We start from the raw sequence: 13,240 nt of genomic DNA on the forward strand, positions 1-13,240 counted from the left end.
GTATACAAGCATCCAATCGAAATGATGCCCCCTCCTCGCCTGGTTGATGATGCTGCTAATTTTTGGGAGCGAGCGGTGTTTGTCTATTTCGTGTATATGATGTGCTTTTCGATTTTTGAAGTTCACCAAAGCGTTTTCGGCGGTCCCTGGCCCGGTCTATTAGTTCAGTGGCCCATTAATGTGCATGCTGCCCGCTTTTTATGATTGCGGTAATTGTGTTAATTTTTTGGGTAAATAAGTTTGTATTTTGATTGGAGCTGGATGGCTGTTGGATGGAAAATGTTTGCAGAGAAGCCCTATTGGGGTCACCACAAAATTGCCTCGAATTTGTGGCAAATTACCCAAGGCTACTTCACATTTCGGGGCTAAAGTTCACCTGAAACTTTTTCAAATCCTATTCTTTGAAAAACCTTTCATAGTATTTTTACGAAAGGCCTCACAACATATAACCTCTCTCTCAAAAGCAAAACAAACCTCAGCAAAAAGTATTCTGCTTATATTTTCTAAAAAAAAAAATCAAAGTGCAATCTTGAAAGAAAAATGTGCGAATCAGACTCCGGAGAAAGTACTTCCTCCATCTCGTCCCTGACCTCGAGCACGTCGTCCTCCTCGTCGGGACTGAGCGAGTTCGTGGACGCCAAAACGGAGCTGCAGGACATCTACCAGGACATGGGTAATTACATTAGGAATTTGCAAATTACACTAGAGGGTAGTAGTTGTCTCCAGACTGTGGAGCTGTCGATGCTGGAGCAACTCCAGGGTTTCCTCGACAAGGTTAGGGCTATTGAGAAGGTTCTGGCCAGGAATAGGATGAAGGTGGCCTTCTTCGGAAGGACCTCCAATGGCAAGAGTGCCGTCATCAACGCCATGTTGCACGAGCGGATCCTGCCCAGCGCCATGGGCCACACCACCAGCTGCTTCTGCCAGGTCGAGGCCGGCGACGATGCCGGGCACGTGAGGATCGAGGAGGAGGAACAGCACTTGGAACTCAGTTCCCTCAGAGACCTGGCCAGCGCCCACTCCCCGAGGGCCCTGAAACCGAAGACCCTGCTGCACGTCAACATGCCCCGGAGTCGGTGCCCGCTGCTGGACTACGATGTCGTGCTGATGGATACGCCGGGCGTGGATGTCACGGCTCAGTTGGACGACTGCCTGGATCGGTATTGCCTGGACGCGGATGTCTTCATCCTGGTGCTCAATGCAGAGTCCACGGTGTCCCGCGTGGAGCGGCAGTTCTTCAAGGAGGTGGCTTCCCGCCTGTCGCGTCCGAACCTCTTCATTCTGAACAACCGCTGGGACGTGGCGAGCAGCCAGGAGCCGGACATGGAGGTGCAAGTGAAGGACCAGCACGTGGAGCGTTGTCTCCAGCTGCTCGTGGAGGAGTTGGGCGTCTACACCGACGAAGCGATGGCCAGGAAGAGGATCTACCACGTCTCTGCCCTCGAGGCACTGCAACTCCGGATGGGCCGCATGAAGACCGCTCCCAACTCGCAGACCCAGGAGCGCTACCGAGAGTTCCAGCGCTTTGAAACTGATTTCTGCACCTGCCTGGCCCACTCCGCGCTGAGGACCAAGTTCGAACAGCACCTGTTGAGTGCCCAGGAGATCCTGCGGGACATAGAGGTCACCCTCATGAAGCCTATGGGCGAGAAGGTCCAGCAGAGAATGAGGCACTGTGCCGAGCAGCGGAAACTGCTCTACGTGGAAATGGATAAGAGGGAAGTTCAGATCATGCAACGCCGGGAGGAGCTGCGCTTTCGGGTGGACGAGCTATGCGAGGAGTCCCTGGAGCTGGGCCAGCGGGTGCTGAGGGAGCAGATCAACCGGACACTGGCCGCGGGGGTGAAGGCCTTCTCCCAGCCCTTCCATCCCCAGCTGCCCCGACTGCTCACCCACTACCAGCGCTCCATGAGCGCCCACCTGGACGCCCTGTTCACCGAGCAGATCATGGATCGCGTGTCCCTGCCCCTCCAACAAAAGATGTACGAACTGCTGCAGGAGGTGCAAGATGAGGCCTCACTGGAGGAGACCCTCACCTGGCAGCTCGTCTATGGCCTGGACTGCCAGTCGCTGATGAACGACTTCCAGCCGGATTTGCGCTTCCGCTTCTCCTGGGGACTGGCTGCTCTCTGGCAGCGCCTCCAAGGCAAGCTGCCAGTGCCCTCCAACTCGCTCCCGGACCGGAAGCCCTTGAACGGGCACAAGGACCTCCGTCCCACGGTGACTCCTTTGGTCCACAAGAACCAGCTGGAAATGGCCATGGCCTTTCTGAAGTCGGACACCTCAGTGGGTACCATGGTGCTGGGTGGCCTGGCCGTGCGCGCGGTGGGCTGGCGGATGATTCTGGTCCTGGGCGGACTCCTGGGTTCCATGTACCTCTACGAGCTGCTCAGCTGGACGCCCGCAGCCCAGGAGCGGAGCTACAAGCGCCAGTACTCGCGCCACTTGCAGAATCACCTGCGGGCCGGGGTGCACCAGACCGCCAGTGGCTTCGAGCTGCAAATGCGCCAGCAGCTGGCCAAGACCCAGAACCGGTGGGTTGTCGAGGTCGAGGAGGGGCGGGCCGAGAGGGAAGCCAGGGACCAGGAGCTGAACAAACAAATGGACACCATGGAGAAGTTGCAGCTGAAGCTGAAGGAGCTCCGGGACAGGGGCCATGTGCTGGCTCTGCGGTTGCGGGAGTTTCAAGAGCTCTACTTGCAGAACAGGAATTGAAACTGAAACTGAGAGGGGGCCTTGAGAGGAAGTCTCATGTCTGTTGCTTGTTTTTGGTTATTTTTTAGGTTAACTTTTAGGTTCCTTGATTGGTTTATTAAATTTTCAATTTAGTTGTGGCTTAAAAAAGAGATTCTTTCTTATTCTACCTTAAAATTCTATTAAATCTTCAAATATTAGTTTCTTCAAAAAGGATTTTGAAAACTAGACATAACCTCAATCTTTGCTACCAAAATCCTTCCTTGCCAACAAATTTAAAACGTTTTTGTTTCTCTTTTCTGTTGACTGTTGAAATTACTTGATTAGATTGTTTTTCTTCCTCTTGATGCCCTCTACTCACACACACACACACACACACACACACACACACACACACACTAAGGCAGAAGCGGAACATGCACATGCTGGGAATAAGAACAAGAGAACCAGTTTTTGTAGTTTTTTTTTTTTTTTTTGCTTTTTTGTGGAAGCCCCTGAGCCGAGACTCGAACAAAGCCTCCATGTTGAAGCCAAAAGCAAAAACGGCTCACACACACACACTAACACTCATACGGACCAAGCCAAGCCAAGCCATGGCATGCCAGGGGCGGAGCCAAGCGCGAGACAGAGTGCGCATGAGCACAGTCAGCTCAGCCACGGGGAGGAAGTCCATCGAGTTGTCTCGCTCGCACTCACCGCCATCAACCCTGGCTTGAGAGCGCCATTTCTCTTTTGCCCTCAGCCGCTGCCGGCGTCGACAGCGATGGCGGAGCAGAGCAGAGGCAGCACCAGCAGCAGCGACAGCGTTTTAGAATCGTATTTGAATTTTTATAAACGCTCGAGAAACGTTGGACGCTTGACGCGCGCGCAGAAAAGCGAGTAGGCGAATGAAATCATAAGGAGTTAGGCCACCAGAAACGTGGGCGTGGACAAGCCGATAGAAAGGACACTCAGGTCCCGAGGAATATCCTTCCAAGACGCGGCATTCGAAGTCGGCAGTTCAAATCGCTCGTTCCGGCCAAGTCGAGTCGAGTCGAGTCAAGTGCTTCGCTCCGCTTCATTTTTTTGTGGGCCAATTAGATGATTTGGAAAATTCTAAAATCGCAATAAAAACAAAAACTGTGTCAAGCTAACAAAAATTATTAAACTATTACGCGTCTGCAGTTGTGCGAAAAAGGGGGCTGCTGACAAAAGTGAAAGTTACCAAATCGAATATACCCCGTAGCCCACTCGAGTGGCCATTGTGCGATTCTAAAAAAAGCCTCCAAACAATAACCGAAGTTATTGCAAAATAACTTAAACCCATTTTCCACACACACATATACTACACACACCCGAGATCGTACAATCGAATTGTGCAAAGAAAAATACAAAATAAAGCCAAGTCAAGACAACAAAAGTGTCGGCTGTCTGCAACGGAAACGGCCATATTGCTTATGTCGATGTCGATGGTGTTGCCATTGTTGATTCTGCAACATTTTGGCTGTCAAAACGTTACATAATTGTCAAAGTGTTTGGCCAAATATCAACAACAATCAGCGCTTTATTGCAACAATTTGTGTTCAATCTGCTCACAAAAGGGCCACCAACTGTTTAGCCAAGAGACATTTGACTTTGGCTTTCGAGGCGTTTTGTGTTTCTTGGATTATAAACCCGAAATAGTGTTTCACGGTGTTGCAGCATCTGCCCTCAACAGAAAAAAAGGTTTGTGACGAATTCCTTGATTGCTAATCATGCCTAGGTTGGAGGTTGGAGTATGGCTTTAAAATATCAGAAACCAATTGCAAACTTGATAGAATGTTAATCCCAATACCTTTCCTTGAGTCTAAATATTTTAATATTCTTAAATAGCTAAGTTTAGACCCCCCTGACTCCTTCTATTTGGCTTATTTATTCATGGCTTATAAGCTATGCAAACACTTAAGATAAACTTACATTAGCACCCGAAACCACCCCATTTGAAGCAATAATATCGAGTATCCGTCGGTGTTTAGCGCTCCATCAACCCCATTAGAAGCTCCATTACGCGACTACCCCATAGCTTGGCTTCCTTCAGCCTTGAACAAACTTCCTGAAAGGTAACCAAAAATTACACTACCCCCTAACCAACAACATCACCCATTGTTGGTCCCATCATCGCCTCGCTCGCCTAATTGCCGGTGACAGTTGCTGGCTGGCAGTTGCTCCTGGAGTGGAAACAATGGAGCGCAAATCGAATAATATTTTCGTTGTCGTGTTGGCCACAATGCGAGCAACCAAAACATAAAGAAACCCACCAAACGAGAGACAAACAACGAGCCCAAAGACCAAAAACGATAAGTAAACAATTCCGAGCCAACAGCCGGACAACAACCCACGCACACATTCCCAAATTAACGGACCACGAACTGTTACCAAAAAAAAAAAAAAAAAAAAAAATTGTTGGGCTTAGAAGAAGGAAGAGCGAACCCTAAAATAACAGGCCACTATATCAAGCCCAAAAAAAAACATGGCCAGAAGAGAATAGAACCAAAATGGTCGGGAACAAGGATGGGATGGGGTAACGTCGTCGTGTTTTGTAACCAATCGTAAGAATAACAAAGCGTTTGCTGGAACTGAGTTGGTCGGGCCGAGACAGAGGCAGAGTCAGAGCCAGGGAGAGCCGAACTGTTCCATCTGCTGTGTTTATTCTAATTTTTTGACCCGGCTCAAGTGGCCCAGCAAAGGTCGTCGCCGTCACACCACTTGAGTCTAAATACCTTTCGACCAAGTTGCGCCCCTTTATTTCCCCGAGTTTTCTTTTTGGCTTTATCTAGATGTGGTTTGTGTTTGCCCACGCTCGGCCAGGTATCTCCTCTTCGTGGAACTCGATTCGATGTTAAGTAGTAATTTTCTGATAATGCCCTCCTCCTCCTCCGCCCCACTCTCAGATTTTCCCGAGAATTCCCAGTGCAAATATTTGGTCGCCATCAATATTTGACCAGGACTGTAAGCGATACACTTGGGGGCTAGCTTTCATTTTGATTTGTTTGGAGGGTTCTGTTTGGCTTGGATGTCTCCGGGAGCTGTCACAACTGATCATCAATTAGAAAGGATGGGGTCCGCTGGGAGCTTGGAAAATTATTCATTTATTGCAATATTTCTCAGCCGCTTCCGTCAGGCGGCCGTCTGAGTGGATGAGATCTCTCGGAGATCACGTTTTAACGATTATGATTAATGATCGTCGTCGCCCCCACTTCACCGACTCTAGTTACTGTCCGTCCGTCCGACTGTGTGTGATCTCCCCGACGATCGTTAAAAACTCTAAACTCATCCTCCCACAGGACAGTGCTACTGTTTGGTCTGATCCTTGTTTACCTTGCCTTTCCTTGGTCCCCGGGGCATATGATGGTCTTGCAACTATTTTTTTTCCGAAGAATATTGATCACACTCCGGGGAATATGGAGAAGTTTCAAGGAGTGGCTAAGTCAGCAGTTCTATGAGAATAATCAAAATATTTTCGAATATTTTCCCTCGCTTTAATAGGAATATAAAGGCCTCGATTCAGTCCAGGGGGACTGATGTGGTCATTGTGCTGTGGATCATATTTATTTGAATCTTTTATCTAACATCTTTCATTCTCTAAACTGAAATATTACTTTCCACTTTCCAGGTGAATACATTCGCTTGCCTTTGGATGAGTTGCTGAACGACGTTCTCAAGCTCTCTGAATTCCCGCTCGAAGACGAGGTGAGTTCCGTCCCAGAAGATCACTTTTAAGGAGTTTAGGAGCTCCCCCTTTCAACTGTCCAAACCCCATTTCCATCCTCAGCTGACCAACGATCCGGTGGCCTCCACCTCCCAGGCAGCTGCCGCTTTGAACGAGAATCAGTCGATAAGGACCAGCTCGGAGACCGGCGAGGAGTTCCTCAGTGGCGAGGGAGTGCCGAGCAAGCAGCGTAGGATCGATACCAAGGACAAGGAGAACGACCCGGAAAAGGCCGACGGAGGAGACAGCTTCTCGGTCAGCGACTTCGAGGACCTGCAGAACTCAGTGGGCTCGCCCCTGTTTGACTTAGATGAGGACGCCAAGAAGGAGCTAGACGAGATGTTGCAATCCACGGCTCCGCCCTACCACCACCCCCATCCCCACCACGGCCATCCCCACGCGCACCCCCATCCGCACCACCATGCCGCCACGATGCACCACCACGCCCATGCCCACCATGCCGCCGCCGCCGCCGCTGCCCACCAGCGAGCGGTGCAGCAGGCCAACTATGGCGGCAGTGTTGGCGTCGGCGTTGGTGTCGGAGTGGGCGTGGGCGTGGGCAGCGGCACTGGCAGCGCCTTCCAGCGCCAGCCAGCCAGCGGCGGATTCCATCCGGGCCATCACCAGGTGAGTGTCTCGATCTCTATAATCCTCCCCAGCCAAAATCGAAAACCCGAACTGAACTAAAGGTGGCTTGCTGGTGTCGCTCGGAGTATATTTATTTATAATTTGATGCGGATGCTCGGTTCAAGTGCTGCCATCCGTCGAGCGCTCCACATACTTACATGGCTATACCTGTGCATAACTCACGGGAATGTGGATAGGGCCAGGTATGGTACAGGTGAGGCCAAGATAATAGGGTCTTCTGGTGGAGATATAGCATTGGATTGTGTAATCTTTTCTGATCATATCATATGTTTATAGTCATAGATAGTAACCTTTTTTAAACATTTTGTTTCAATACCTACCTGTTACTAGCACCTTGATCTCAGGTGTGCCTCAAGGTATGTGCTGTACATCTATATACATATGTAATCATTCAAGGATCATTTGGACGTCGCTTTCGTTATTCTTCTGCTGCTTCTCCTCCTCACTCCGGTTTGGAGTGGCTCTTTTCACTCGCCTCGTATTCCCTTTACTTCTCCGGTTCTGGCCCGGCCAGCTCTGCCATTCTCAAGCACTTGATCTTGGGACCGCTCTCCTCAAGAGTCGAACTTGTTGTTGTTGTCTGGCTCTGGGCCGTGTGTTTGTTGTTTGTACAAAGCTTCAAATCTGGTTGTACATGCTCCTCCTCCCCTTTCCGTTTCCAGCCACAAGTTCGTCAATCAAGACCCCAGTCTCCAATCTTCTGGCTTTTTTCTGGCCCCGTTGTTACCCCAGACTCGTATTTTTTGGCCTTTGTTGTGCGGAAGAGTCGTGGCTTGGGGAGAATTGGAGGCATGTTCAAATAATATCTTACGGTTACGGTTTGATTCTCCCATTTCGGCTTCATACATCGTTGATCTTTAGTCTTCTGAAGATTTCTTTCTGAAATTTTTAATTTTAATAACATTTTTAAGACTCAGTCGGAACTAAGTAATCCCAAATAAAACTATTAATCCACCACAATTCCACGTCCGGGTCGAACAAGTGCTTCTTGAATGAAAGACCAGAACCACCGAAGCCTCAATCTTCGACCTGCCCAGTCCACCCATTAGACAGAGACGGGCACATCGTTGACAAAAGAGACAACACAAAAGGCCATAAAGGCGACACAGTCATGAAGTCAGTGGCAATTACCGTAAAGTCTCCTCGCCGGTAGCCAACCTCAGACACCTACCACCACAATCACCTCAAAAGGAAAACCACTGCGGTCAGACCGAGCTGACCCGGGCTGGAGGATTAGGCTTAGACGTTTGATGTGGTGCGTCGTTTTCAGTTCAGTTTTTGTGAATGCCAGCGGGTTGTCGCCTTTCGGCTCTCGGACTCTCGGATCTCGGACTCGGCACTTGCCAAAGCCATTTAATGAGCCAGATGATCGGTTATTCGACGGCTTCTCGAGAAGGGTCTAATCCTTTTCCGAGAGATTTTCCACCTCTCGCTTCTAACTGTTAAGCAGAAGGTGTCATTAGGCGGCTTGAGCTTTGTTTTTCCAGCACATCTCCCTTCGATCCTAGTGCGAATTATCATTATGCAACTTCCTGATCACATTTAATTGCCATTTTCTATTTGCATTCATTGATGGGTCTGGGCTCTGCCCGAGCTACCTGACAGTGCAGGTGAAAAAATTACCTACAATCTTTTCAAGGGAGTTTATTATCAAAAACTATTAATAAATTTATTAAAATTTTAAGTTAAATGAGGTTATTAAAGCGCTCGAACTTTGTTCTTTTAGATCTCTTAAAAAATGAGTTTGCTTCTCAAGGTGGAATTACAGTTTCATATATTTTATTTAAATTTTTCTCTGTGTATACCTTCTGCTAATTGCAATCACTGGCTTAGCTCTTCAGAGAGAGAGTGGGGATGGGGATTGGGAGGCGCCTCTGCGTTCATTACGGACACTTTGTGTTTTGTTTTCATTTTTGCGCCGGGCTTTGTTTTTTTACCCCTGGCTTGGCTGGCTTTGTTGTGTTTTTTGTCGCTTGCAATGCGCCACTTGACTTTTCCGCATGGGGCCGAAGTGTTTATTGAATTCGGTGGCACTTTGCCACGTCGAGGGGGGAGAACCTCCTCCTACCCATGCCCATGCCGCTGCCACTGCCCCTGCTACTGGCCGCTTGATTGCATCTTTTGAGCCGCTCCACGCTGCGGTAGCCCCTGCAATTAAATCCCCATTTAGCGCGCGCGAATTACAAAAAAATTTATCTCTTAATGTCCATCCCTGGCCCGCCCCTCCCCCGGCTGCTTTAATTATGTGAATTTTAAATATTTGCAAAAAGCTTAACGCTGAAAATCAGCGCAGATGAAAAAAAAAAAAAAAAAAAAAAACTTTATTAATTATTTTACAGCATCTCTGTGCTGTTTTTCTTGGCAGTTGTAGTTTTTGCCCCTCCAGTTTTTTTTCCGTACGATTTTAATTCAATTTATGTAAACAGTTTGATGGCTGCGGAGGCTCAAGTTGCGACTCCGACTCGGGCTGTCATGGGACTCGATTTGTGCACACACATAAATCAAGTTAATGACAAAAAAACACACGGCTCAGGTGTGATGGGAAGGGTGTAGCGGAGATTTGCCGACAGTTGGCTACAGCCGGGATTAGGCCATAGAATCGTCCAAAACTTGCCACCACTCGGATCTCTGATGACGTCGATTTGTATCGGTGATTCCCGGCCGGGCCATTGATGGATGGAGTGATAGTTCGAGGAAAAATGTTCAACAAGTATCGAAAATAATAATTTGCTTGTTTTGGAGATTAAGGATGAGCAAATTAAGCGATGCACTTGGTTCCTGGTAATTTAAATAAATGAGGAATTTGATTAACAACAGTTTATTTTATCATTAGCGCTTTTAAATACTTTTAATTACAAAACAAAATAAATTGTTATCAATTAATAAAAGGAGATAGGAGAGTCTACTCCACCAGACTCTAGTCTATTGTTGGAGCTTAAAGTCCTGATATTCTTGGTAGAATGAAATCCGCTTAGTTGGAAATCAAAAAGTGTAGCGGAACCTGCATGGCAGTGCTAATGGGATCGGGGGAATTAAAGCACTATCAAATAATAGTAATTCCCCGATCGAACATGCAATCTAACGCAGCTCAGAGCAAAGAATCTTTCAAGTAAATTCTTACTGCAAGTGCTCACAGATACAGATACAGATACAGATACAAATACAGCTAGAGAATCAGGAACAGATACAGATACATGTTCCCAATCCAGATCGCTACCGTGTCTAAGTTGGCGGTTGGATTTGTTTGCGTGTGAAGCGTAACAAACAATGGCCCAAAGCCAGAGCCAACACCAGAAGTTAATGACAAGACAGTGACAATTCAAATTACACACTCACAGATACCCAGATACATCGCACACAGATACAGATACAGATACAGATGCGCGGTTGACTGCAACTGGCTGAAGTGACCGCCCAATGCTCGTGTGGAACTCCTACCTGCCTGGGACTCCGCTTACCTGTTTGCTTTCAGGAGCGTGTTGAGGCATTCATTAGATACACATGCGCAGAGATACAGGTTGTGTTTGTTCAGCCACCTCCTCCTCTCACCAACACAGACAGAGATGCATCCGAACTGCCTCGGCTACTGTCATTCCGTCGGCCAGTCAGTCAGTCAGTCAGTGCTGGTCAAACGACGACTCAACGTCAACGGACCTCCAGAAAGAAACATCCATATTCGATATTCCTTTTGTCGGAACATCCATATTCCGATCCCGGTCCGATCTGTATCTGGCAATGTCAGTGTCAAAGTGCATCAGCGTCAACGTCACGCCGATATATCTCATCTCAGAAAGATCTTAATTGCGCGGCTTGGCGGCATTTAGCATTAAAAACAAATTTGTGGGCCATCAGCCATCAGCCGGCTTCAAAGGAATCGAGAAAGGACCCATCGAAGATCGGGAATCGAAGATTGAGGAATATTTAACTCAAGTGTGAGTGATGCATCTGAGAGTGGGGAGATATCTTCGCCAGTCGCCCACGCAGCCCCAGCTCCGGAATTAGTTAAATAAATAAATAAACCCACCGATAATTAACAATAACAAAAGGCGGCCTAATGAAGTCGTAGTAGACGTAGTTTCACGATCCGGCGATCAGTCAAGACTTACAGGGCAGAGGTAGTCTAAGAAAAACACAAAATAAAGAAACCCAAGACTGACTGACTGGTCTGGTCTGGTCGAGGGAGACCTCTGGCTGGGCTCCACCACCAAGCACTTGTCAATTTCAAAGATACAGATACGAATTTCATTTCAATTCCACGTTGATCGATCTGGCAGTCAAATCGCCAGACTGATACATTGTGCACGTTTTTTGGCTTAGCACTAAGGTGGTGGAGGAGCTCGACAGAGCCGGGCTCTGACAGCAGGGAGATTGTTACTTGTAGCGCAATTTGAATTCAGTTTATTGTGTCTTTCGTGGATTGGAGCGTTTCTAGAGAATTCCCTGGCGGATGATTGATCGGTTATTGAGTTATAAGTTTCGTAATCCCAGCGACTATCCAGCGACGAACCCTTCTCACCTTGTTAATACATCAACACGAGCCCCGAATTAATCATTGTCTTTTATTTTCACGATTTCCCAACTCCTCTACACTCTCCACTCCTGCAGGGCCGCATGCCGCGTCTGAACCGCAGCGTTTCCATGGAGCGTCTTCAGGACTTTGCCACCTACTTCAGCCCCATACCCAGCATGGTGGGCGGAGTGTCGGACATGTCGCCCTATCCCCACCACTATCCGGGCTACTCCTATCAGGCGAGTCCCTCGCAGGGAGCCCCCGCCCCCGGCCAGCACGGTCAGTACGGTAGCGGGGCAGCTGCTGCTCCCCTGCAGCCCCCACCACCGCCGCCGCCGCACCACGCCACCATGCTGCACCACCCGAACACCGCCCTGGGCGACATCTGCCCCTCGGGCCAGCCGCACTACGGCCACAACCTGGGCTCCGCGGTGTCCTCCAGCATGCATCTGACCAACTCCAGTCACGAGGCCGATGGCGCCGCCGCAGCAGCTGCCGCCTATAAGGTGGAGCACGATCTGATGTACTACGCGGTGGGTTTTGTTTTTTAATATTATTATTAATTTATATAATGTTAATAAATATTTATTAATTTTGTAGAATACCTCCTCGGATATGAATCAAACTGACGGTTTCATGAACTCCATTTTCACCGACGAGGATCTGCATTTGATGGACATGAATGAGAGTGAGTGTTCAAATCATCTTCCAAATAAACTAAAAATTTAAATTTTTATATAACAAGTCCTGAAAAAGCTTCCACTTCTCTTTGCCGAAACTTAACCTCAAAACATCTCATAAATTTTATCAATTTTTTTAAGATAAGCCCCAGAAAAAGCTCTACACTTGCCAAAAAAAAAAAAAAAAAAGCTGCTGTTGGAGCCATAAGCTCTGCTAAGCGGACTGCGCATCGCTTCTGAGTTGGCTCCACGCCCTCATCTGCTCACCGCTGAGCTTTGGCTCAAAGCCCTCCTCTCAGAACGAGAGCGCCAAAAGTGACTCACTCACGAGGGGAGAGCTTTTTTTACTGTTGGCGGTTTCTGGCCGCTTTATCCGACGGGGTTCTGTGTGATTAGCATACGAATTTCGTACAATTAGTTCACAGAGTGGGTCAGGAGGGGGGGTTGGGGGAGAGGCACTGTGCTCTGCTCAGGTTTCGCCAGCCGCGCGACAAAATTCAGATTCATGCCCAGCGCACTCAACTCAATGGGCGAGAAAGAGCCAAAGCAAAGCAAAGCGAAAAGAACGGAGCGCGAGTGAAGTCAAATCAGTCGAACACGAACAATCGAATACGATAGTAAAGTAAATATTAGAACCGACGCGACTCGAAAAGAAAGAGGAAAAAAATAAATAGAATAATAATTACTGTATACTCTTACTCCCAATAACGCAATCGGACAACATGTCGTATACTTGTCGCAATTAGCATAAAAGATTTAATAAAATAATGACGCATTTTGGCACATTTGTGTCACATTAGCTCGTATGGTCCATGTAGCGCTCTCCTCTCCGAAAACGAATTTAGAACGTTCGATGACGAGCGAGTCGAGTGTGAGCCGCGAGATATAGTAGATACATATATAGCCGATATAGACGAGAAGAATACGAAAATACGATCCAACAGGTGAGAGTGATCGAGGTAATGGCATCATGTGCTGGAT

General features: G+C 48.1%; 1 protein-coding gene across 5 annotated transcripts in view; it reads left to right on the forward strand.

Moving 5' to 3' along the window:
- Positions 1-13,240, forward strand: part of LOC6500804 (segmentation protein cap'n'collar) — a 38,770-nt gene that overhangs the window by 20,460 nt on the left and 5,070 nt on the right. For 4 of the 5 annotated variants that reach the window (XM_014911248.3, XM_032449898.2, XM_014911251.3 and 1 more), the window contains 4 exons: positions 6,326-6,402; positions 6,485-7,048; positions 11,675-12,112; positions 12,180-12,267. In XM_014911248.3, coding sequence (XP_014766734.1) covers positions 6,326-6,402; positions 6,485-7,048; positions 11,675-12,112; positions 12,180-12,267 — 1,167 coding nt within the window. Of the gene's footprint in view, positions 1-422; positions 674-6,325; positions 6,403-6,484; positions 7,049-11,674; positions 12,113-12,179; positions 12,268-13,240 lie in introns of those variants that run through there. The other variant, XM_014911252.3, reaches the window with a different exon arrangement.

Source organism: Drosophila ananassae, chromosome 2L (genome assembly GCF_017639315.1).
Source record: "Drosophila ananassae strain 14024-0371.13 chromosome 2L, ASM1763931v2, whole genome shotgun sequence".
Taxonomy (NCBI): domain Eukaryota; kingdom Metazoa; phylum Arthropoda; class Insecta; order Diptera; family Drosophilidae; genus Drosophila; species Drosophila ananassae.